Source organism: Puma concolor, chromosome B1 (assembly GCF_028749965.1).
Source record: "Puma concolor isolate L17-30 chromosome B1, mPumCon1.1.hap2, whole genome shotgun sequence".
NCBI classification, from domain to species: Eukaryota; Metazoa; Chordata; class Mammalia; order Carnivora; family Felidae; genus Puma; species Puma concolor.
Window position 1 is genome coordinate 41,657,505 of NC_141670.1, and position 21,614 is coordinate 41,679,118.

General features: G+C 43.4%; 1 protein-coding gene across 1 annotated transcript; it reads right to left on the reverse strand.

The window, feature by feature from the left end:
• Nucleotides 1-1,963: 1,963 nt before the first annotated feature.
• GINS4 (GINS complex subunit 4) lies at nucleotides 1,964-13,586 on the reverse strand. Its single transcript, XM_025921995.2, has 8 exons — nucleotides 13,418-13,586; nucleotides 12,633-12,747; nucleotides 8,371-8,457; nucleotides 7,427-7,540; nucleotides 6,053-6,150; nucleotides 5,798-5,886; nucleotides 3,037-3,127; nucleotides 1,964-2,954 (listed from the first exon to the last, which is right to left on the reverse strand). Exons 2-8 carry the CDS (start codon nucleotides 12,726-12,728, stop codon nucleotides 2,858-2,860), a joined length of 672 nt encoding a protein of 223 aa, XP_025777780.1. The 5' UTR covers nucleotides 12,729-12,747; nucleotides 13,418-13,586; the 3' UTR covers nucleotides 1,964-2,857.
• Between the last annotated feature and the right edge of the window lie 8,028 nt (nucleotides 13,587-21,614).

Sequence of the window (21,614 nt, forward strand, 5' to 3'; positions counted from 1 at the left end):
GATATTTGTACATCCGTGTTGTACAAATTGGCACAAAGTAGAATGCAAAGTAGTACAAAGTAGAACGGTGGTTTTCAGGGGCTGGGGGGAGGGGATAACAGGGAGTTATTGTTAAATAGGTATAGAGGTCCAGGTTTACAAGATAAATGTTAGAGATGAACAGTGGTGATGGCTGGACAATATAAATGGATTTAATGCACTGAGTGGTACACTTAGAAATAGCTAAGATGAGGGGCGCCTGGGTGGCGCAGTCAGTTAAGCGTCCGACTTCAGCCAGGTCACGATCTCGTGGTCCGTGAGTTCGAGCCCCCGTCAGGCTCTGGGCTGATGGCTCGGAGCCTGGAGCCTGTTTCCGATTCTGTGTCTCCCTCTCTCTCTGCCCCTCCCCCGTTCATGCTCTGTCTCTCTCTGTCCCAAAAATAAATAAACGTAGAAAAAAAAAAAAAAAAAGAAATAGCTAAGATGGGAAATTGAATGTGTATTTTACAATATAGAAAAAAAGTGAATTTCTGAGGAAATCTAGATATTTGGAATTTTAGCCTCCCATGAAAAATTATATTAAAATTGCTATATAAGGTGCTTGCCTAACAATGTGCTCTGAAAGCTCTATGGTCAACTCGTGTACATCACAGAAGGAAGTTTGATGCATACGAGGATGGCACTAAAGTCACGTTGCTGGCTGGGGCCTGCACACAGAGTAAATACAGCTGACCTCGTCGCAAGGTCACAGCTGAAGCATGAGTATTGCTGGCAAACTGGCTTTTCCTGAGAAGTGCCTGCAGATCTGTAGGCACTTCTTGGGAAAAGCCAGTTTGCTAACAACAAGCTTAGGATGAGGTATGATGCAATTACTTGAAGAAAACACGTCATGCGTCCATGATGAGTTTTTATCAATAGAGCAAAATACGAAGTGGAAAAGTTGAAGTCAATGTCACACTAAGCCACTTCACTTCCTTTGCTACTTGGTTTTGAAACCGAACTTCCCTTTACCTTCAAATGACTGATTTAAACCAGTCTTCCTTTAAAGAGGGGGCCTAGGAAATGGAGCAATTCACTCTGTGGCTTTCGTTGAGACTTTGAACTCCTCCCTGTGGCCTGGCACGTTCAGGGCAGGAGCCGGTGATGACGTAGAGCCCTGCTACTCAAAAGCGCGGCTCCTGGATCAGTAGCAACAGCATAGCCTGTGAGCTGCTCAGGAAGGCAGAACTCCAGCCCCACCCCAGTCTTCCTGAATCGGAGTCGCCATCTAAAACGATCTCTGGGCAATTGGCGTTCATATTAAGGCTCCGGAGGCACTGTTCTGGCTAATAGTGTCATAGCCCACATCCCTCTGTAGGCTGCTCAGCGCAAGGGAGGCCATGGGGAGTGAGCCTGCGTACATGTGATCAGGAGGGGCACATGGGTTCTAGTCTCAGACTTACCACTGAACATCCACTTTCCACCTATGACTTACTACCAGCCCGGTCTCCTTCTCAGGACTGCTGTGAGGGCCAACAGGGATCCTTGCTAACAAAGCCCTACATGATCTGGGCCCAGCCTGCTCCTCAGACCTTCCTGTGTACCATTTTCCATTTTGCCCATTGTGTTCTGGGCACACTGACTGCAGCCAGAGCTCATTTCTGCCTCAGGGCTTTTGTACAATCTATTTTCTCTGCTGGGAATGACCTTCCTTTTGATCTGCGTGTCTGGCTCCTTCTTGGTGTTCAGGTCTCAGCCTAATTCAGTGAGATTCACTGAATTCGGTGAGAACCTCTTAACCCCAATCTAGTTACTCTCTAGGGAGTCACCCTGTTCCAATCCTCTGCAAAGCACTTATCCCATGTGAACAGTGACAGTGACTGTCTTATTCTGGGTTGGAGCCTCAGTGCCTTGAACTGTGCTGGCACACTGTATGCTCAATACATATTTGTTTTATAAATGGCTGAAGAGGGTAAAGTCACTGTGGAAAAAACAAAGCACTGCATGAAATAGAAAATGTTTTTATTAATGAATAAAACCTTCCTTGCTTCCACTTTGTGATTTCTCTTGGAAATGATAACCATATTACATCGATTACTCTAAAAGCCTACATCATATAAATGAAAATCTGCTGCCTTCTCGTCAGCAAGAAAGGACTGGAATGCAGGTTCCTTCTTCTCATGTTTCAAGGAAAAGACGATTCATTCACTGTCTCTACATCCTCCCTTCAGGTATCCCTGTGATACCCCTCATATTAGTTTAATTTCATCCACTTCCCTTGAGAAAGTAGAGCTAAAAACAGAAACGCTGCTGAGGTCACAAGATAGGATAGTTAATGTTGCTGTTAACATTCCTGGCCAAGAATGGCCAGATGGCCTGGAGGGTGGCTTGGCCAAGCTGCCTGAGATTCAGGGAAGGGCTGCAGCTTAGCAGCAGGGAGAACATCCTTCATTAGGCTACAAAATGAGAACTGCCCCGAGGCTCCTTCTGCCACAAAGCAGAAACTTAATAATGGTTTATTGGTTTAGTTGTGATTCTCAGTTAGCCAGGACAGAAACTATTATAAGTCCAATATGAGAGGTTTCAGAAGGTTACTTCACACAATCTAGTGAGATACCCTAAAAGATATTTTATCTTCTGTTGGAACAGGCGCATAAAGGGAGAATCTCCAGGTCCCTGCCCAGCACGTGGAATTAGCAGAGCGATGGCTCCATCTACTGACTGTGGCTAAAACAGCAGTCAGGTTGTGTGGCCAGGTAGGTCCTTGAGCTCCTTCTCCATGCCCAAGGGATCCACAGCACTGCGGAGATCTGCTGTCCTGAGAGACAAAGTGGGAAGAAGTTTCTAAATATTTCCTTTAAGGTTCCAGCCCATCATTCTTGTTTATTTATTTTTGATTTTAAATCAACTGAACAGCTCCAGATGCCACCAGAGGTGCAATGGTTTTATAACGGATCAAGTGCTGTGAGCCTTCCTCCAAGTCAATCACATAGTCCCTGAAAAAGAAGGAAAAAAATGTATCCACAGAGCTGAGCTGGTGCCCCAATGGAGTAAGGTTTCCCATGGTCAAGGACTCACCTCTGCTCGTCTGTTTCTGGTTCTACCAGTATGTTTTCCTGTCGTTCTTTTACTCTCAGAAACACGTATGAATCTAGATCTGGTTTGGGAACTGCCAGAGAAATGATAATGCAGTCAGAAAATGTTCACCAGCTCACAAGATCAATATGGGAAAGTTGCTGGGATTAACTGTCCTGAGCACTAAGGGACCCGATGTGAAAGCATTTTGGGGGAGGGGTAACTTTGAGGAGACATCTGGCTCTTTATGGAAACAGCACGCTTCCCATCCATGGTTTCACACAGCAACAGCTCGTGCAATAGATGACAATATGTAAAATGTGCTGGGAATCCCGCCACACACCACGGAAGACACAAGCAAGCGTAACACGTGGTCTCTTTGGAAAGGGCTACCAGCAGCATCTGATAAAGCCTCACAGTGGTGGCACATTCACTCAGGGAAGTGGGGAAAAAGGAGTCAATGCAGACTTAATGAGGGAAAGTGAGCCTGGGAGGTAATACCAAGGACCAAGGTAGAAATATACATGACGTTCTGGGAGGACAGAGTGTATAAATCTAGTGAGCAATATTTTTATACAAGGGAGTGGGAGGAGGGAGAATGAAAAAGACTGGGTGATGGGATAGTCTTGAATGTCAGACTACGGAATACAGGCTTTCACCGTAAGTGGTCCTTCACTGGCTGATTACAGGGTAAGAGGCTGTTGCCTCTTCCACCATCAGCCAACATTTCATGTAAGGAGGTGCCCTGTGCTGGGTCGCTCGACAGCTCTTCACTTCCCAGAGCTCCATGTGTGCCCAGAGGACTCCCATCAGCTGCAGGTTCTGAGAACCTACTGGATAACAACTCTCAGTTCTAAGAGGCTAGCTCAGCATTCATGTTGCCCTTGATTCCCTCACCCACAGGTGGGGGTTCAGGATAATTGGCTCAAAGGTGTAAGGGGGTTCCCCGGGCCACTCCACAGTTTGGGGCCTGCCAAAGAGACTCCAACTTCACAGGGTCAGTTGCCCCCACTGAGCAGCTACTCATTCTAGGGAACCCAGCTTAGATTTCAAAATGCCTTCCCCCACTCTGCCAGTGGGGTCTACAGTACTCCAGAGGTCTGAGGGAGACTCAGGGCATCTGGGCTAACTAAGCACGACTGATTTCACTGGGGCAGGCGGATCCCCCTGCAAGCTTCCAATTCCAGGGGGCCTGGCTCTAGTCCTTGGAAGGGATCTGGGGCAAGTGGCATGTGAGTGTTTTAGAATGTGTCCGCCAGCAGTGAGTAGAATTCAGTTCAAGTCAGTTTCAGGAATTCAGAAGCATGCTCATGGCTGTTTGAATCAACTAGATGCGATAGCGCTGGGCAATGATTAGGGATATGGTCCTTGCTTCATTCCTATTCTTCCAAGGTGCAGACAAAAGTGGCCGAACTGGACACGGACTGGAGCTTTTGTTTTCCTCAGGCAGGTCCACCAACTGACCACTTCAGAGTTCCACAAATCTGCTATGGGTCTGCCTTGCTCCTGGTGTCATAGGCTGCACTATGTCCCCTCAACACTCATTTGTTGAAGCCCTAAGCCCAGTCCTTCAGAATGGGAATGTATTTGGAAACAGCCTTTAAAGAGGTAATTAAGCTGAAATGAGACCATTAGGGTAGGCCTAGTCCAGGCTGACTGGTGTCCTTATAAGAAGAGGAGGAGACATGAGGGGTTTGTGTGCACAGAGCGGCAGCCATGGGGGAGGCCCCAGAGGAAACCAAGCCTGCTAGCACCCCAATCGCAGGCTTCTGGCCTAGAGAAAATAAATGTTTTTTAAGCCCTCCAGTCTTCGTACTTCATTATAGCAGCCTGAGCTGACTGAGACGCCCGGGCAACCATCCTCCTGCCACAGGGGTCACAGAGTGGCCCCCAGCACAGGATGTGTGGGAGATGAATTCCCAGGGCTCAGTTGTACTTGAACTTGTGGCCTCAGCACATTACATGCAGGTTGTGAACAAGGTGGATCCCAGAGAACGGTTTCATTTGGCCTGGCAATTTTGCTGGATGAGGTTCTGCTGGGATATGTCAAGCTGCCAACAGCTGAGGGCCATGGACTTTAACCTACACGTCAGGGGTCCCCAACTGGCTGATCCAGGGTTGAGCGTGACTACCGTAACTCCCTTCCCTTGGCTCAGCAGGATGTTTGGGGGACTGTGCGAGATGAGCACAAAGGTAGCTTTGGCTGGGTTTCCCTTCTCCCGGCTGCCTTCCCTTTCTCCTCATGCTCTCAGCCCTGCTCCCCTTTCCATGAGACACCCCACACAACAAAAAATACTGGGAGCCCTTCCTCTGGGTGGCTGGGAAGTGAGTGGCAATCACTGAAGGTCTGTTTAGCCTATTTTACTCCTCCTTGGTAGCTAGGCAGTCCCTGCATGGGTTGGAATCTGTGGAAAAGTGCGAGCCCCTTGAATGTAGAGACCTTTGCCTCCTCAGTCTCAGAAGAGTGTAGCATGCTGTGGATGCCCAGCAGATACCGATTGAAGGAATGAATGACTGAACATTAGCAAGTCTACATTTTTAATGGCAGTCATAAGAATTTCAGCCTAAGCTGAAGACCACAAAAGTCATGCTGAAATGGCTACCCTTACACCTGCCTTTAATGATTTGTTTTTAACGCACAACACTTCCTCTCTTCCCTTTTCTGCTTATCTACAATACTTACTTTTCCAGGCTTGAGAGTAAACATGAAGATCTTATTCCAAGGCACCTGAAGCTATGTCTGAAAAGAGAGCGTTCTGCTCACCTGACCTCAAGAGGTCCACCATCTGTAAGTTAGGAGGCATATGCTTTAAGGCAACATTCTTGAGGTACGTCTCTGTGTTAGCCATGTACCTGAAAGACAGGAATCCAAATTGCTGTGACCACATGACTGGCAGGAGCTGCCGGGTTGGTGGACGCACACCAGTGGCCCAGCCATCGGATCCATGGAGACAACCACCAAAACTCATGCTCACAAGCCAGGGAAAGAAAGCAGTCCCCCTGTGTCCTGCTTACTCACTGTTTGGCAAAGACCAGCTCCTCTGGAGAAAGGCTAGATAGCTCCCCTTCGTGGGCTGTTTTCTCCTTTTCGAGGATATGAGGGAAAAACTTCTCTATCTGAGGATAAATAAAAATCGTGAAAATGTGTCAGGATTCAAGAGTCAAATATACTAGTTTTCTGAAGTGGGTTGAGGTTAATCTAGAATTGACTTCAAAAAATGGCAAGTCTTGGGGCGCCTGGGTGGCTCAGTCGGTTAAGCATCTGGACTTCAGCTCAGGTCATGATCCTGTGGTTCGTGAGTTTGAGCCCCATGTTGGACTCTCACGCCATCAGCACAGAGCCCACTTCAGATCCTCTGTCCCCCTCTCTTTCTGCCCCTCCCCTGCTCACTCTCTCAAAAAATCAAAGAAACATTTAAAAAAAAAAAAAAAAGCAAGTCTTCATGGTCATGACCCTTTCTAGACTTTCAAGATTTCAAGAAGGCAGGTTTCAAAGAATTCCGAGCAAAGATAAGTGCTCTAAAAAGGAAGACCATTTAAAAAGGATGAGAGGAGGGGTGCCTGCATGGCTCAGTCGGTTAAGCATACGACTTTGGCTCAGGTCATGATCTCGCGGTCCGTGAGTTCGAGCCCCGCATCGGGCTCTGTGCTGATAGCTCAGAGCCTGGAGCCTGCTTCGGATTCTGTGTCTCCCTCTCTCTCTGCCCCTCCCCTGTTCATGCTCTGTCTCTCTCTGTCTCAAAAATAATAAATAAACATTAAAAAAATAAATAAAAATAAATTAAAAGGATGAGAGGCTTTCATGAAAGAAAATATGAAAATACAGCTGTAAATGATATTTATGAGGGAGACAGGGGATATCACTTAACATTTCTAGGTAACTGTAAAGGTTGTTTTCTATGAGACAGAACATAAAAAAGCTGGAAAGATGAATACAGAATGCACAAACAGACAGAATAGTGACTCTTATAGTTAGACGTTAGACGACCTCAGAACTATAGCTGAACGTCAAGTTATCAGGGTCAATTTGACACTGGCGACAAGATGGGTACAAAATAATTTCTGAAACTGGTTTTCCTTTGGTCATTATTCCCTGGCCAACTGATGCAAACGACTCTGCAGGACTGCCATGTTGTAATTCAACGGGGCACCATCCACACAGCTGATAAACAGACTATAAATGTGTCCTCAGAAGTGTGCAACACATGTTCCATTCATGCTTCTCCAGAATAATCTTTTGTCCTCTTTACTCTTTAGCTACCCTGATATTGGTCTTTGCAGAACCTTCAGGCCCTGGATTCTCCCAGGCCCCAGCCCAACTTCTCCCCCAAGACACTCAATCTATATTACAAACTGCACTGCCTTAACACCCACAGGCATCCCCATGTCAAACCTTCATGAGCCGACATCGCAAGTAGCTGCTAAGGACATAGCGGATCCTCTCCATCTCCATTCGATGGATACTGACCTTCAGGTCCCCTTTCTTGGCTCTCCTGAGATTTTCTTCCTGTTAAAAGAGAAAATGAAGTGTATAAAAAACATGATATTCAGACTAAGGACCTTCTTTGTTTAATCTGCACAATTCCACAGGGACTATCATCCCTGGCAGTGTTGAGGACTCAAAGACTACATTTAGGTCAAAGGAGAACCAAAAAACTCCTGAGAGTTCTCATTTGCATACACAAATAATATAGATGTGACTACAGCCTCATTATAAAAAGTTCAAACAATTCCCATTTACTTTTAGAAAACAACCATCTGAATCAAATCTGAATATGGTCAGTCAGAAGGGCCTAGAAGAATTCTGGTCTAATTGTAAAGGAGAGAGTATAGCAGAAAAAATGTCCAAGAGCAGTGTTAAATCACCAGTTGAGAAATGATAAAATACCAATGTTTTAAAGGTACTCTGAGGCTGATAAGGACTTAAGCTCAGCTCATGAAAGCCAAGGGCCACAAACTCAAGTGTCTGTGGGGGTCAGGCAGGCAAGGTATCTGAGAAAGGTGGGCAGTTAGGGACTGTGGGGAGCAGATAGCACATGAAAAGGGGAGGGGGGGTTGCCCTTACCCAGCTCTGGTCAGCTGTTCTCATATAGAAATGTGGGTCTGGTATTGACAGGGTTTTAGACTTTTCAGGGAGAGCTGATGTCTAGATATTCAAAGGAACACTCATGCTTTATAAATGTAGGTAACCAACTCAATATTAAAAACAAAACAAAACAAAACAAGGCTGGGCCAAACAAAAAAGACTACAAACAAAACAGGCTACAACCTCTCACTATGCTGACAAACCCTTTTAAAGTTCTCTTCCTTTGTAACCCTGACATAAGCAATTCTTACCATGTGGTCTAGCTGTTCCATGACACATTCTACAATTTCAGACTTGCTTTCCAGCAGCTCAGGGGCAAACTTTTCATTCATCCAGGCCTAAAAAACAATGCCCCCCCCTCATATATATCAGTATCATTCACAATGGAGCAAAATAACCCTGTGAGTCTGTACATATCCCATGAAAACCACAGCTATTTCCGACAAAGAAAACTGTTTGCCTGTGAGTTGGAAATACTGGAAATGCTTTCAAAACAAGCTACGTTTATGATAGCTTTTCTATTTTTTTAGTAGGTAGGCTGTGTTTACAATCTTAGAGTTAACCGACATTACAAAAAAAGAAAAATCACTTCATTCCAAAAATGTTGTCAGTATGATACCTACTACTGAGAGTAACACCACCTGGTGTTCAAACTGTACCTTTCACCAAATAACAACACATTTCTACTTCTTCACCTGCTACTTCCCACCAGGGGGCACCAGCACCATTCTATTGTAAGAGATGAAGTAACACATAAATCCACACATCTCCTCATTCTTGAAGCTTAGAGCCAATTTACAAATACTTTTTCATTCATCACTATACCATCTGAGAGGAAATGGATACAGTTATCCTTATTAATGAGAAAACACAGATTATTTACTAACTGCCTAAAAGTATAGAGGATCACAATATAAAAGGATATTCATCTATTAAATAGTTTTGGAACAAGAGGTTAAATCCTTAATTTATGTATGACTCAGGCCCAGATGCTTGGTACATTTCAGAAATTACCAAGGCTTAGAGAACTGAAATATCCACAAGTGACTGAGGAAAACTAATCTTCTCTTTCAATTACAGGAAATTTAGTTTCAGCATAGCTCAGAATTACATGCCAATCAGGCTCACTTTATTCCTTTTGATGTCCTTGAGTCTCTGCATCTCCAATTATCACCATGAAGACACATTATTAAATACTAGGTACTGGTACTATCATAAAAATGTTTCTCACATGCTCAAGCACCTGCAACCAGACAGTCTGTATTTTCTTTTTAAAAAAAAATTTTTTTTTAACGTTTATTTATTTTTGAGACAGAGAGAGACAGAGCATGAATGGGGGAGGGTCAGAGCGAGGGAGACACAGAATCTGAAACAGGCTCCAGGCTCCGAGCTGTCAGCACAGAGCCTGACGCGGGGCTCGAACTCACGGACTGCGAGATCATGACCTGAGCTGAAGTCAGACGCTTAACCGACTGAGCCACCCAGGCTCCCCGACAGTCTGTATTTTCAAGTAGCATTATACGTGAGGAAAGCCCAAATTGTCATACAGGACTAATAAAGCAGGTAAAGCAGGAGTTTTTCTTTTTAACTGATTTTATTAAATACTGAATAGGTACAGTAATATTTAGTACATACAACATGAATGGAAATATAAATACCTGTGTGCACAGAACTTCATTAACACGTATTATCATTACTTTAAAAGTCTCTGTGTCTCCCTCCCTCTTCAAAGGTATTCGTTAGCCTGAACTTAGTATTTAATTTTCTCCACAGTGTCACTACATTTGTTTGTATCTCTACATAACAATTCCCAATGATTTCAAAGAAAATGAAAGCACTTTCTGGGTATACACTGGGGTGAAATGGGGTAGATATGAGGGAGATTTCTCATTGACATTATGAAATTATTTTGATAAAAATGTATAAAACATTAGGAGAAAATCTATAGAAGTGTAAAACCTTCAAAAAAAAGTTTTTAATATATTTAGTGAGAAACTTACATTTAAATCCATGGGCTTTTTTTTAACAATCAGGTTCTATGTTTGAAATAGCTGTATCTGGTTCCTGATCAAAAATTTTAATGACAAGCTGTTCATCATTATGGACTAAATTGTGTCCCCAATCCATATGTTCAAGTCCTAACTCCTAGCACCTCTGAATGTGCCTGTATTTGGAAATAAGGTCTTTACAGAGGTAATCAAGTTAAAATGAGGTCATTAGGTGAGCCCTAACCCAGTGACCTATGTCCTTACAAGAGGAGGAACTCTGAACACAGACACACATGGCAGATCATGTGAAAACACAGGGAGAAGATGGCCATCTACAGGCCCAGGAGAGAAGCCGCAGAAGAAACCTACAGTGCCATCACCTTGATTTTAGACTTCTGGCCTCCAGAGATGAGAAAATACAGGTCTGTTATTTAATCCACCCAATCTGTGGCGCTTCATTATACAGCTTTAGCAAACTAATACAATCATTAAAATGAGAAAATCTGCACTGTGGGCAATAACTTTTAAATCATTTTTTTAACAGGTATTCATGAGTATCCTATACATGCTTCTGGAGCTGTGTTTATCAACGGCCCGTCAGGCTGCTCCTCAGGCCATGCTGTGCAGCCTCCGAGTCTGTGTCCGGCTCCGGCATCTGTCCAGGTGGTGGACCCATGCCATGGCATACTCGGGGCACTGCAACGGAGCTTCAGGCCTGAGACGTGAGGCATGCTCACCTTCCACCAACCAGGGCTGTGTTGTCAGACCCCACTATCCTCAGGCTTCCTTCCAAGGAGCCCCTCGTACCCAAAAGAGGCAACCAGCCTGGGTTGCCTCTGGCTGTCCCAGAGGGTAGATGGTCAACATGATGAGGCACCGCAGTGCACTAGTGTGTGCCACAAGCTCGGCCTTGAACAATAGTTTTGCAAATGGTGGAGCTTAACATAAATCGTTTCTTCTAAAACTTACTTTTTATTGTTCTACATTATTCTCTTGAGAGTGACCCATGTTGTCGCAGGAGCTACCTTTCACTCATTTTATTGCTGGTTTTTTTCCTGCTGTGTGTGTGTGTGTGTGTGTGTGTGTGTGTGTGTGTGTGTGTACACACATATCTCATGATTTTTATTCATTCTATTGTTGATGGATATTTGGGCTATTTTTGGTTTTTAACTTTTGCAAGCAATACTATTAACATTTTGTGCACGTCTCCTGGAAGTTTTCTCTAGGGTTGTCCCTGGGAGTAGAATGATTAGGACACAAGATATGTATGCTTTCAACCTGACAATACAAGAACAAATTATTTTCCAAAGTGCACCAATTCACCACAGTATATACAGGTGTGCAAATGGCCCTACGTCCTTGCTTTATATTATTCACCTTTTTCATTTCTGCCTATCTGACGGGTATGAAATGGTATCTCCTTGGGATTTAAATCTTCATGTTCCTGATCACTAAAAAGATTGAACATCTTTTTTTTTTTTTTTTTTAATGTTTATTTATTTTTGAGACAGAGAGAGACAGAGCATGAACGGGGGAGGGTCAGAGAGAGAGGGAGACACAGAATCGGAAGCAGGCTCCAGGCTCCGAGCCGTCAGCACAGAGCCGGACGCGGGGCTCGAACTCACAGGCCGTGAGATCATGACCTGAGTCGAAGTCGGACGCCCAACCGACTGAGCCACCCAGGCGCCCCTGAACATCTTTTTCAAGGTATTACTGGCCATCCGGGTTTCCACTTCTGGGAGATGCCTGTTTGGACTTCATTTTTTCTATTGAGTAGTTTGTAAAGTTTGTTTAGATACTGTGGATACTAATATTGTGAACAATTCTCTCCCAGTTTTGCAGCATGTCTTTTTACTGTCATCAAGATGTAAAAAAAAAAAAAGTTTTTAATTTTAATGCAGTTGAATGTATCTGTTTTTTCCTTTATGCTTTGTGCTTTTGGACTTTTGTTTAATGAATCCTTTCCTAACAAACAGGGGCTCTTAAACTAGGTGGGCAGATTTCAGGGTGTCTGTGAATCTCCTGAAATTATATGTAAAATTTCTGCATGTGTGTGTATGCATATATTATTCTGGACAAAAGAGCCAGTTTTCACCAGATTTTCAAAAAGTTCTGTGATATAAAAACAAATTAAGAATTACTCCTTAATTATCATCACAGATTATCATATAAGGATACAGTTTTAAAATTATCCTTCTTTTGTCACTCATAACATGCATGGTAGGACAGAATGAATACTAAAGTAACAAACATGAGGCAGTTCTGGAAAGGGGCTGTTAAAGGGAGAAGAGAAGAATAAGGCAACGAGTGTAGTAGATGAAGAGCACACATTTTGGAGTCAAAGAGACTTGATTCACATTGGACAGTAACACCTACATTATTGGATTATTGTAAGAATTATTACTACTCACAGCTAACATTGAGTGCTTATCTTGTGTCAAACAATATACTAAGTGTTTTACATATGTCATTTCATTTAACCCTCACAGCAACTCTGTGAAATAACCACCTTTATTAATGCGTACCTGCTCCAGGTTTTCAATGAGCTCTGCAGGAGTCAGGACCACCTCTTCACTACCCCCATCAGAGTCCTGTGCTGTGGGGTCCAGTTCCTCTGTCATCTTCTCTGAAACCAGGAACCTAATGGGAATAAAAGAACCAATACCCTGCAATGTGTTTTCCATATATTTGCAATAATATGCAACTGTATATCTACAACTGGTGTTATAGAGGCTCCTTGGCAGTGGCTAGTCAATTCATAGGCTTTGAATTTTTCCAACTCTTTGCCTCTTCTTTTGAACCTTAAGTCAGGTATCAGTTCCCCAAAGAGGTCACCCCTTAAAAAGTGTTTCCAGGTACATCTCGAATCAAGCATCTATCACACCAGGCAGTAACTGTTTGTCTTCCTGGTAGAAGTCCTTTCCTTGCGGGCTGTGTTCACTTCAGTTCAAATATAAATCACGCATCTGCTTTGTCCCCGGCACTTCTAAGTACTGGGACATCATTACCTGTGTACTCCTGCGCTTGGCGCCGTGCTTAACTCACAGCAGACACTTAATCCTGTTGGAAGAACTAATGAATGCTTAATTTCCTAGAGCCACAAGGCCCAGCAACATCAGACCAGTGATCCCAAAGGCTAAGAAGGTGGGTGGCGGGGACGAGAGGATGCCCTCGGAGCATCCGGGAAAGTGAGCATATTCCTCTCGTCTCTCGGTGCCACAGGAGCACAGTTATCCCCTCCTCCAACACACACACACATACACACACACACACACACCCAGATGTCCCACTCGCCCACTTGGATGCTCACCTGGGCACCGGGGAGGCACAGAGGCACTCCGAGGTAGCAGGCGGTACTGGAAACTCTTGGGGAGCTGCCCCAGATTCCCAAGGAGCAACTGGCGGCTGATCGACAATCTCAAGGCCTTTCCCGGATGTAGCCGACCCTTCTCAACTCCCGCGCTCTTCTCCCAAACTTACCGCCCCCGCACGACGTCACCACGCTTGGGCGGCGCTGACCAATCACGGCCGGGGGCGGGGACTCGGCTCTCCGCGTCTAGCGCGCCCTGCGGCCTCAGGAAAGGAGGTGAGCCCCGCCCACCTCGCTCGGCCGCCACCCTGTGCGTTCGCGTCTGACACCGCCCAGGGAAGGTCTGGAGGGGGCGCCTCGTGACTGCGGGAGTGCGTCGGAGGCAGCCTTCGGGTCCCTGGGATGCAATGCCCCGAGAGCGCGCCCTGGCCAGCAGGGAGGCCATCAACAGAAATGGGCTTTGTTAAAATCAGGCCACTTCCGTCTCTTGGGTCATCTTCTCTGCCCACCGCTCTTGTGGCCCTCTGGTTCCTTCATTCTTGCCAGGGCTTCACTGTGGCCACTACGTCCAGGTCTAAAAACCTTGAGGCTAGTGGTTCTTAAAGGGTGGTACCAGACCACAAGCAGCAACATTGCCGGGAAACCCGTGAGAAATGCAGATTCTCAGGCCTGACCTAGACCTACTGTGTCAGAAATTCTGGGGGTGTTTCAACAGGCTCTCCAAGCAAAACTAACGCAGGTGAGGTTGGAGAACGCTGCTTTAGGCTATGCTTCTATCCTAGCTGCTTCACTCTCCAGGTTTTGACATTTACTGTACTGCTATGCCTTCTACATTTTTTAAAATGGTTATTTATTTATTTATTTTGAGAGAGAGAGAGAGAGCACTCAGGGAGGGGCAGAGAAAGAATCCCAAGCAGGCTCCACGCTGTCAGTGCAGAGCCCGACATGGGGTTCAATCCCACCAAGGGTGAGATCATGACTTGACCCGAAATCAACAGTCCGTTCCTTAACCTGCTGAGACACCCAGGCACCCCATCTACCTTTAATGTAGGACAAAAGCATATGTATGTATATATATTTTTTCTTTGCGTGATGTCAGGTTTTCTCTGAATTGCTGATTCTGTCCCTCTGCTCTGTTTTCTGTGCAAAGTGCCAGTCGCTGCTTCCCTGAAGTGTCACTTCCCCAGCAGTCAGAAGACTCTTTTCCTTGTGATGTTTCCTATGCCATACTCATATTAGAAAAAGAAGTTTGGCTAATTGACAGGTGGGTAGTACCTGCCTGATTACAACCATGTTTTGAAAATGGAATATACTGATTGGAAGAGTGGGAGTATTTACAAAGGGCTATAGAAGCTGGGGGGACATCAAAGAGGGATTCCAAAAGGAAGGGACATTTACATTTGAGCTTGTCTTCTCAGAATGAGTTTTGTTAGTGACAAATGCATGGCCTTTTCAAGGTCCCTTTCAACTCTTTCAATGGTTTCAATGGTTTGGTAGTCCAGTGGTTTTCAGTTGTTGTCGTTATGTTTTCCAAAGACAGATGCTCTGGTATAGATCTCATCCCATATACTCTTCTTACGATGTTGATGCTCTTCCACCGAGAGGTGGGGGTCTGTGTTCTTGCCTCTTAAATCTGGGAAGACCTTCTGAGACCACTGTAGAAATGTAAAGATGGATGGAAATCAAGATGTAAACACTTCAGCAAGGCTTGACTTTCAACTGAACAAATTTTTCTTTTCCTAATTCTTGAAGCCTACTCCTCCCCTTCACTTGTTTTTCTGTAGAATCCTTTGTTCCAGGAACTTGGTATTGATGCTGACATCTCACTGATCTCAGCTCATACTCAGAAATGAGACTGGGATGGCCAGTGCCAGTGCTAGTCATGAGACCAGCTTGAGGGCATAATGAAGGTGGCTGGCAGCATGTACCAGATTCCTATTGAAACTACCTTGATCCTGTATTTTCTTGTGAAACCTTTCAGCCTTTTACTGTGGGTGGGCTTGCAGTCCTGGGGGATATTAGCCTGCTGCAGCCTCTATTCCCTGGCAGAGTAATAAACTATCTTCCTTCTTTGTACCCAAACTCTGTCTTCATGTTACATATTTTGGCTCTGGAGCCAAGAGGTCAGTTTTTGACAACACTTTGTAATTGTCTTGATCAGGAGAATGTGGCAGAAGTGATGCTCAATGACCTCCAGAGTTAAGTCACATATGGTTGTGCAGGCTCCACATGATTCTCTTTCTTGAGCTACATCCCTTGGGAGCAATGAGCTGATACACAAGCTTGGGTCTCCTGTAGCTGCCATGCTGAAAGGTCCACATGGAAAGGTCACATGGAGATAGAGACTGCTGTCTGACGAGCCACAGCAGTCCCATGTTCTGTCCTCCAGATGCCTAAGTTGAGTGACCCTTGAGATGATTCTAACTCTCAGACTGTGAGCAATCCCAGCTAACATGGAGAGATGAGCTGTCCCTGCAGAACTCTGCCTGGATTGCAGATTTGTGAGCCAAATATTGTTTTCAGCTCCTAAGTTTTGGGGTGGTTTATTGTGCAGATTTAGATGATTAAAACATTAGTCTTTGAGCTCAATCCCATTCTTCCATAATTTTCATTACTGCATAGCTTTTTAGTGTCATTACTAATATTCTTAAGTGTTGTAGATTTGAGTCCAAGCCCTGATAACTTCTCCACACGAGTACCAATTAATTAATTTACTGACCCAGAGACTTCCCTTCTCTGGTGCCAACTGCCTTGTCCAGTCTCCCTCTTCTCCTTAACTGGGGAGCAGGGGTCCAATTACTGCTTCCTTACTCAGTAGAGGTGTAGCCATAAACAAGTCACTTCTCTGGGCTTTAATTGCGCTGCCTGTTAAGTGAGAACAATAGGTGTCTTCCTGAAGTCACAGGGATAGATAAAAAATCGAGGGGCCCTCTTTCACTTCTAAGATCTTTGACTCCAACTAACATGCATCAGACAAAACCACATTAGTAAAATGAGTTTTCAGAGAAAGATTTATACTGCATCAAAAAGGAGAATTTAAGATGTCCAAAAAAGAATATATAGAACTACCTGGGGAGAAGCAGCACAAACAATGATGAAACCGTTGGTCACATGGCAATGTCAAGTTCAGGAAGGCGGGAGAAAAGACACGTCTTAAGTTACATTATGGACAATGAAGACAGCAATCAGGAACACCTGGTTCGTGTGCACCCACTGTCAAGAAATTAAAAAAAAATGACTACATAACCATATAAATGGAATGCCATTCATTAAAACAATCACATGCAGAAGAGAATCACAGAGGCTATGATAGCAGTTGGGTGCAGTTTGATAAATGCAAGGCAAGTTCTGATGATTGAAGGGATTGAAGATGCACACGCTAACCTGGATTCAGACAAGTTCAACATGAAGCCACAAACATGGCAAAAGAAGGGAAAAGCTACTGCCCAAAGTTCCAGAAAATAGGACCCTGTACAACTGAAGAAACTGAAAAGTCCATGTAGTTTCTGGGTGTTGCTTAGTGAAGAAATTAGTTGCAGGTATAGACACAGCAAATAGAAATGGCCAAAATATTTGTGGATCACTATGGAAATACACATTAATAAGTATGAATCTACTTTTTTTCAATCACCAAGGATAAGAGACAAAATATACATAATCAACACTGTATGGCAAACCTTTTGGAGTCGGTTGCTTAATTGACAGAGCCACTCAGGTGCCCTGTTGTGTCTCTTGTTGAGTTCAACCATTCTGACAGGTGTGAGGTGATACCTCATTGTGGTTTTTATTTGCATTTCCCTGACGGTAAGTGATGACGAGCATCTTTTCACATGTCAGTGGCTTCTGCATGTCTTTTTTGGAAAAATGTCTGTTCATATCTTCTGCCATTTTTAAATTGGATTATTTGTTTTTTGGGTGTTGAGTTGTCTCAGTTCTTTATGTATTTTGAATACTAACCCTTTATTGTATATGTCATTTGCAAATACTTTCTCCCATTCATAGGTTGCCTTTTATTATTATCATTATTTTCTTTTGAGAGAGAGGGAAAGAGAGTGCGTGCACATGTGCAAGTGCAAGTGGAGGAGGGGCAGAGAGAGAGGGAGACAGAATCCCAAGCAGGCTCTGTGCTCTGCACAGAGCCCGATGTGGGGCTCGATCCTATGACCATGATATTATGACCTAAGCCCAAATCAAGAGTCTGATGCTTGACTGAGCCACCCGGGTGCCCTTTATAGGTTGTCTTTTAGTTTTATTGATTGTTTCCTTTGCTGTGCAGAAGCTCCTTATTTTGGTGTAGTCCCAATAGTTTATTTTTGCTTCAGTTTCCCTTTCTCTACAGATACATCTGGAAAGAAGTTGCTATGGCTGATGTCAAAGAAGTTATTTCCTGTACTCTTTTCTATAATCTTTATAGTTTCAGGTCTCACATTTAGGTCTTTAATCCATTTTGAATTTATTTTTGTGTGTGGTGACAGAAAGTTGTCCAGTTTCATTCTTTTCCGAGTGGCCATCTGATTTTCCCAGCACCATTTGTTGAAGACACTTTTTCCCATTGCATATTCTTTCCTGCTTTGCTAAAGATTAACTGACCATAAAATTGTGAGTTTATTTCTAGGTTTCCTATTCTGCTGTTTTACATGGTTGACATTTTCCTTAGAGGAGAGTGAACAGAACACCTGTAAGGCCAGCACCTCCTTGCGCTTAGGCCTAGACTCCTGCACTGGAGCAGGCTGTTGGAGGACAAAGTAGACTCCCTTGAGAGAAGTAGGGAGGCTAGCAGGTGCTGGTGTGATTTTAGTCATTCTCTTGGAAAACAGTGCTGCTGATTTTCTTGTAGGATATGTCTTCCTCCCTTACACCCTCTTTGCTCCAGTCCTGTTGAACTACTCAAGGACATGAGGGATTTTGTCTCCTTTCTTTGCACATGCTGTTCCCTCTTTCCAGACTTTTCTCTTTTTATTTAACCTTGTCTGATGAACTCCTGTGCATCTTTCAAGACTCAGCCAAAGTAACTCTTCCTCTGTGACTGCATTCCTAACCTATCCACCCCTTCTTCAGGTCACCAATATACTTTATACTATTCTGGTATTACATTTATCATGCTACATTGCAGATTTAACATGTGTGTTTCTTCCAGTAGATTGTGAATTCCCCGAAGGTAGCCCTCAAATCCAGCACAGTGCCCATCATTCATGCATGCATTAGTTTCTTCATTCAACAAATATTTCTTGAGCATCTAGTGATATCTGAGTATCCGCTGTCAGGCTCTGTGTAGGTACTAAAGAAAAAGCAGTGAATAGGAAACACAGACTCTATGGTGGAAGACAGACAGTAAACAAATAATTATTTGTCAGGTGGTATAAAATAAAGCTGGGTAGCAGAACGTTGAGGGTGGGAACATTTTAGAAGGTTGGAGTAGGCATCTGTTTCAGTCCATTTGGGCTGCTGTAATAAATTGCCATAGGTTATGTGGCTTATAAATAGCAGTGATTTGTTTTTCATAGTTCTGGAGACTGGGATGTCCAAGATCATGGTACCCACAGAGTCAGTGTCTGATGAGGGCCCACTTTCTTGAAAGCTGTCTTTTCACTGTAACCTCACATGGTAGAACAGGCAAAGGAGCTCTCTGGGCTGCTTTTATAAGGGCACTATTCTCATTCATGAGGGCTCTGAATTAGGGGTTAGGATTTCAATATGAATTTTGACTTTTAAGGGGACACAATCATTTAGCCTATAGCAGCTTCCCCGAGGAAGTAGCATGTGACACAGTTTGCAGAAAGAATGAATAAATTCTGAGAGGGATGAATGGGAAACACTGTGGTGAGATATAAAAACAGTACTGTCACGTGCTCATTGCAGAATACACAATGACCATGCCTTTTCCTTTCTTTCTTTTATTTTTTATTAAAGTTTATTTATTTTGAGAGAGAGAGAGAGAAGGAGAGAGAGAGAGGCAGAGAGAGGGAGAGAGAGAGAGAGAATCCCAGGCAGGTTCCACACCATCAGCGCAGAGCCCAACCTGGGGCTCAAACTCATGAACCATGAAATTGTGACCTGAGCCGAAGGTGGATGCTTAACTGGGCCACCCAGGTGTCCCACCTTTGCCTTTTTTTTTTTAAGCGATTTATCTTCTGAAAAATTATGGCCAATATACTACTTATCAGGTTACATAAAACTATTTTCTAAATTTCTGGATAAGAGTCTGCAAAGAGAAATGTCATCTTTCCATCAAAAAATTCATGTGATTTTAGGTCACGGGCATCTGATGAGAAGCTCATATGTCTAAGTGCTGTCAGGTCCTCATGTTTATTAGGGTCTATGTAATTAATTAATTAATTTATTTATTTATTATGAAATTTATTGTCAAAATGATTTCCATACAACACCCAGTGCTCATCCCAACAGGTGCCCTCCTCAATGCCCATCACCCACTTTCCCCTCCCTCCTACTCCCCATCAGCCTTCAGTTTATTCTGTTTTTAAGAGTCACTTGTGGTTTGCCTCCTTCCCTCTCTGTAACTTTTTTTTTTTCCTCTTCCCCTCCCCCATGGTCTTCTGTTAAGTTTCTCAGGATCCACATAAGAGTGAAAACATATGGTATCTGTCTTTCTCTGTATGACTTATTTCACTTAGCATAACACTTTCCAGTTCCATCCATGTTGCTACAAAAGGCCATATTTCATTCTTTCTCATTGCCAAGTAGTATTCCATTGTATATATAAACCACAACTTCTTTATCCATTCATCAGTTGATGGACATTTAGGCTCTTTCCATAATTTGGCTATTGTTGAAAGTGCTTCCATAAACATTGGGGTAAAAGTGTCCCTTTGCATCAGCACTCCTGTATCCCTTGGGTAAATTCCTAGCAGTGCTTTTCTGGGTCATAGGGTAGATCTATTTTTAATTTTTTGAGAAACCTCTACACTGTTTTCCAGAGTGGCTGCACAAGTTTGCATTCCCACCAACAGTGCAAGAGGGTTCCCATTTCTCCACATCCTCTCCAGCATCTATAGTCTCCTGATTTGTTCATTTTAGCCACTCTGACTGGCATGAGGTGATATCTGTGGTTTTGATTTGTAGTTCCCTGATGAGGAGTGATGTTGAGCATCTTTTCATGTGCCTGTTGGCCATTTGGATGTCTTCTTTAGAGAAGTGTCTATTCTAGGGTCTATGTATTTAGTGAATTATCTTTAGGTCTAAATGAAAACCAGGCCAAACTCCGTGTTTCTAAATACTTACAGCTTAGGACAGTGCACTTTTGTTTTTGTTTTTAAGTACGTAGCCATAGGTAAAGGTTTGATGATAATCATAGGAAGAGATTTAAAAGGTAGCTTTGCTCGAGTGCACCTTGTATCAAAGTTCCGTTCATTGGTTTTTATTTGAATGCCTTACTTTTTTGCATGTTAGTGGATTACGGACATGGCACCATTTTGAGAACTTCATATGACTAATGAAATGGGTCATTCCACTTCAGAGTAAAGTTTATTGAAGTAATTTTTCTGTGTAGGGACAACTTTTAGAATACAAGTGAGACTCATCTGTATATATGTAATGGTTTTCCTGAGCTGACAAAATACATTAAGATTTATTTAAAAAATTTTTTTAAGTTCCAAACTTTCTAGTTAGAGCTACAGAGATAAAGTTTTATTGCCATTATTACCATTTTATTTTATTTGTACATGGAACATTAATATTACACATCTCTGCAGATGTCAGTGCTTGAAATAATAAGGAATAAGAGCCTGGATAAATATAAAAGTGTGAAATTAAAAAATTTGTGACATCTTACAAACCTCTGGCATATGTCTAGGTTTCTTCATTTAAACACTTCTTATAGGGGTGCCTGGGTGGCTCAATTGGTTAAGCGTCTGACTTCAGCTCAGGTCATGATCTCATGGTTTTTGAGTTCGAGCCCTGCATTGGACTCTGTGCTGACATCTCAGAGCCTGGAGCTTGCTTCAGATTCTGTGTCTCCCTCTCTCTCTGCCCCTCCCCTGCTTGCACTCTGTCTCTCTGAAAAATAAATAAGCATTAAAAAAAAGTTAAAAAACCCCACTTACAGGTTTCTTGTTGGAGCACTAAAGATTTTAATTGAGTGTTCATTAATTGAGTGTTCATCCTCTATCAGAAGGCTAAAGAATAGTGATTAACTGTATTCCATATCACAGAGCATTATCTGGGTATTTTACTATTAAAT

Coding starts and splice junctions, on each gene's coding strand:
- GINS4 (XM_025921995.2), bottom strand. CDS start 12,728: ATGACAGAGGAACTGGACCCCACAGCACAGGACTCTGATGGGGGTAGT. Junction 7,541..8,370: donor TGGAACAGCTAGACCACATG/GTAAGAATTGCT, acceptor CTCTTTTAACAG/GAAGAAAATCTCAGGAGAGC. Junction 5,887..6,052: donor GAGCTGGTCTTTGCCAAACA/GTGAGTAAGCAG, acceptor CCTGTCTTTCAG/GTACATGGCTAACACAGAGA.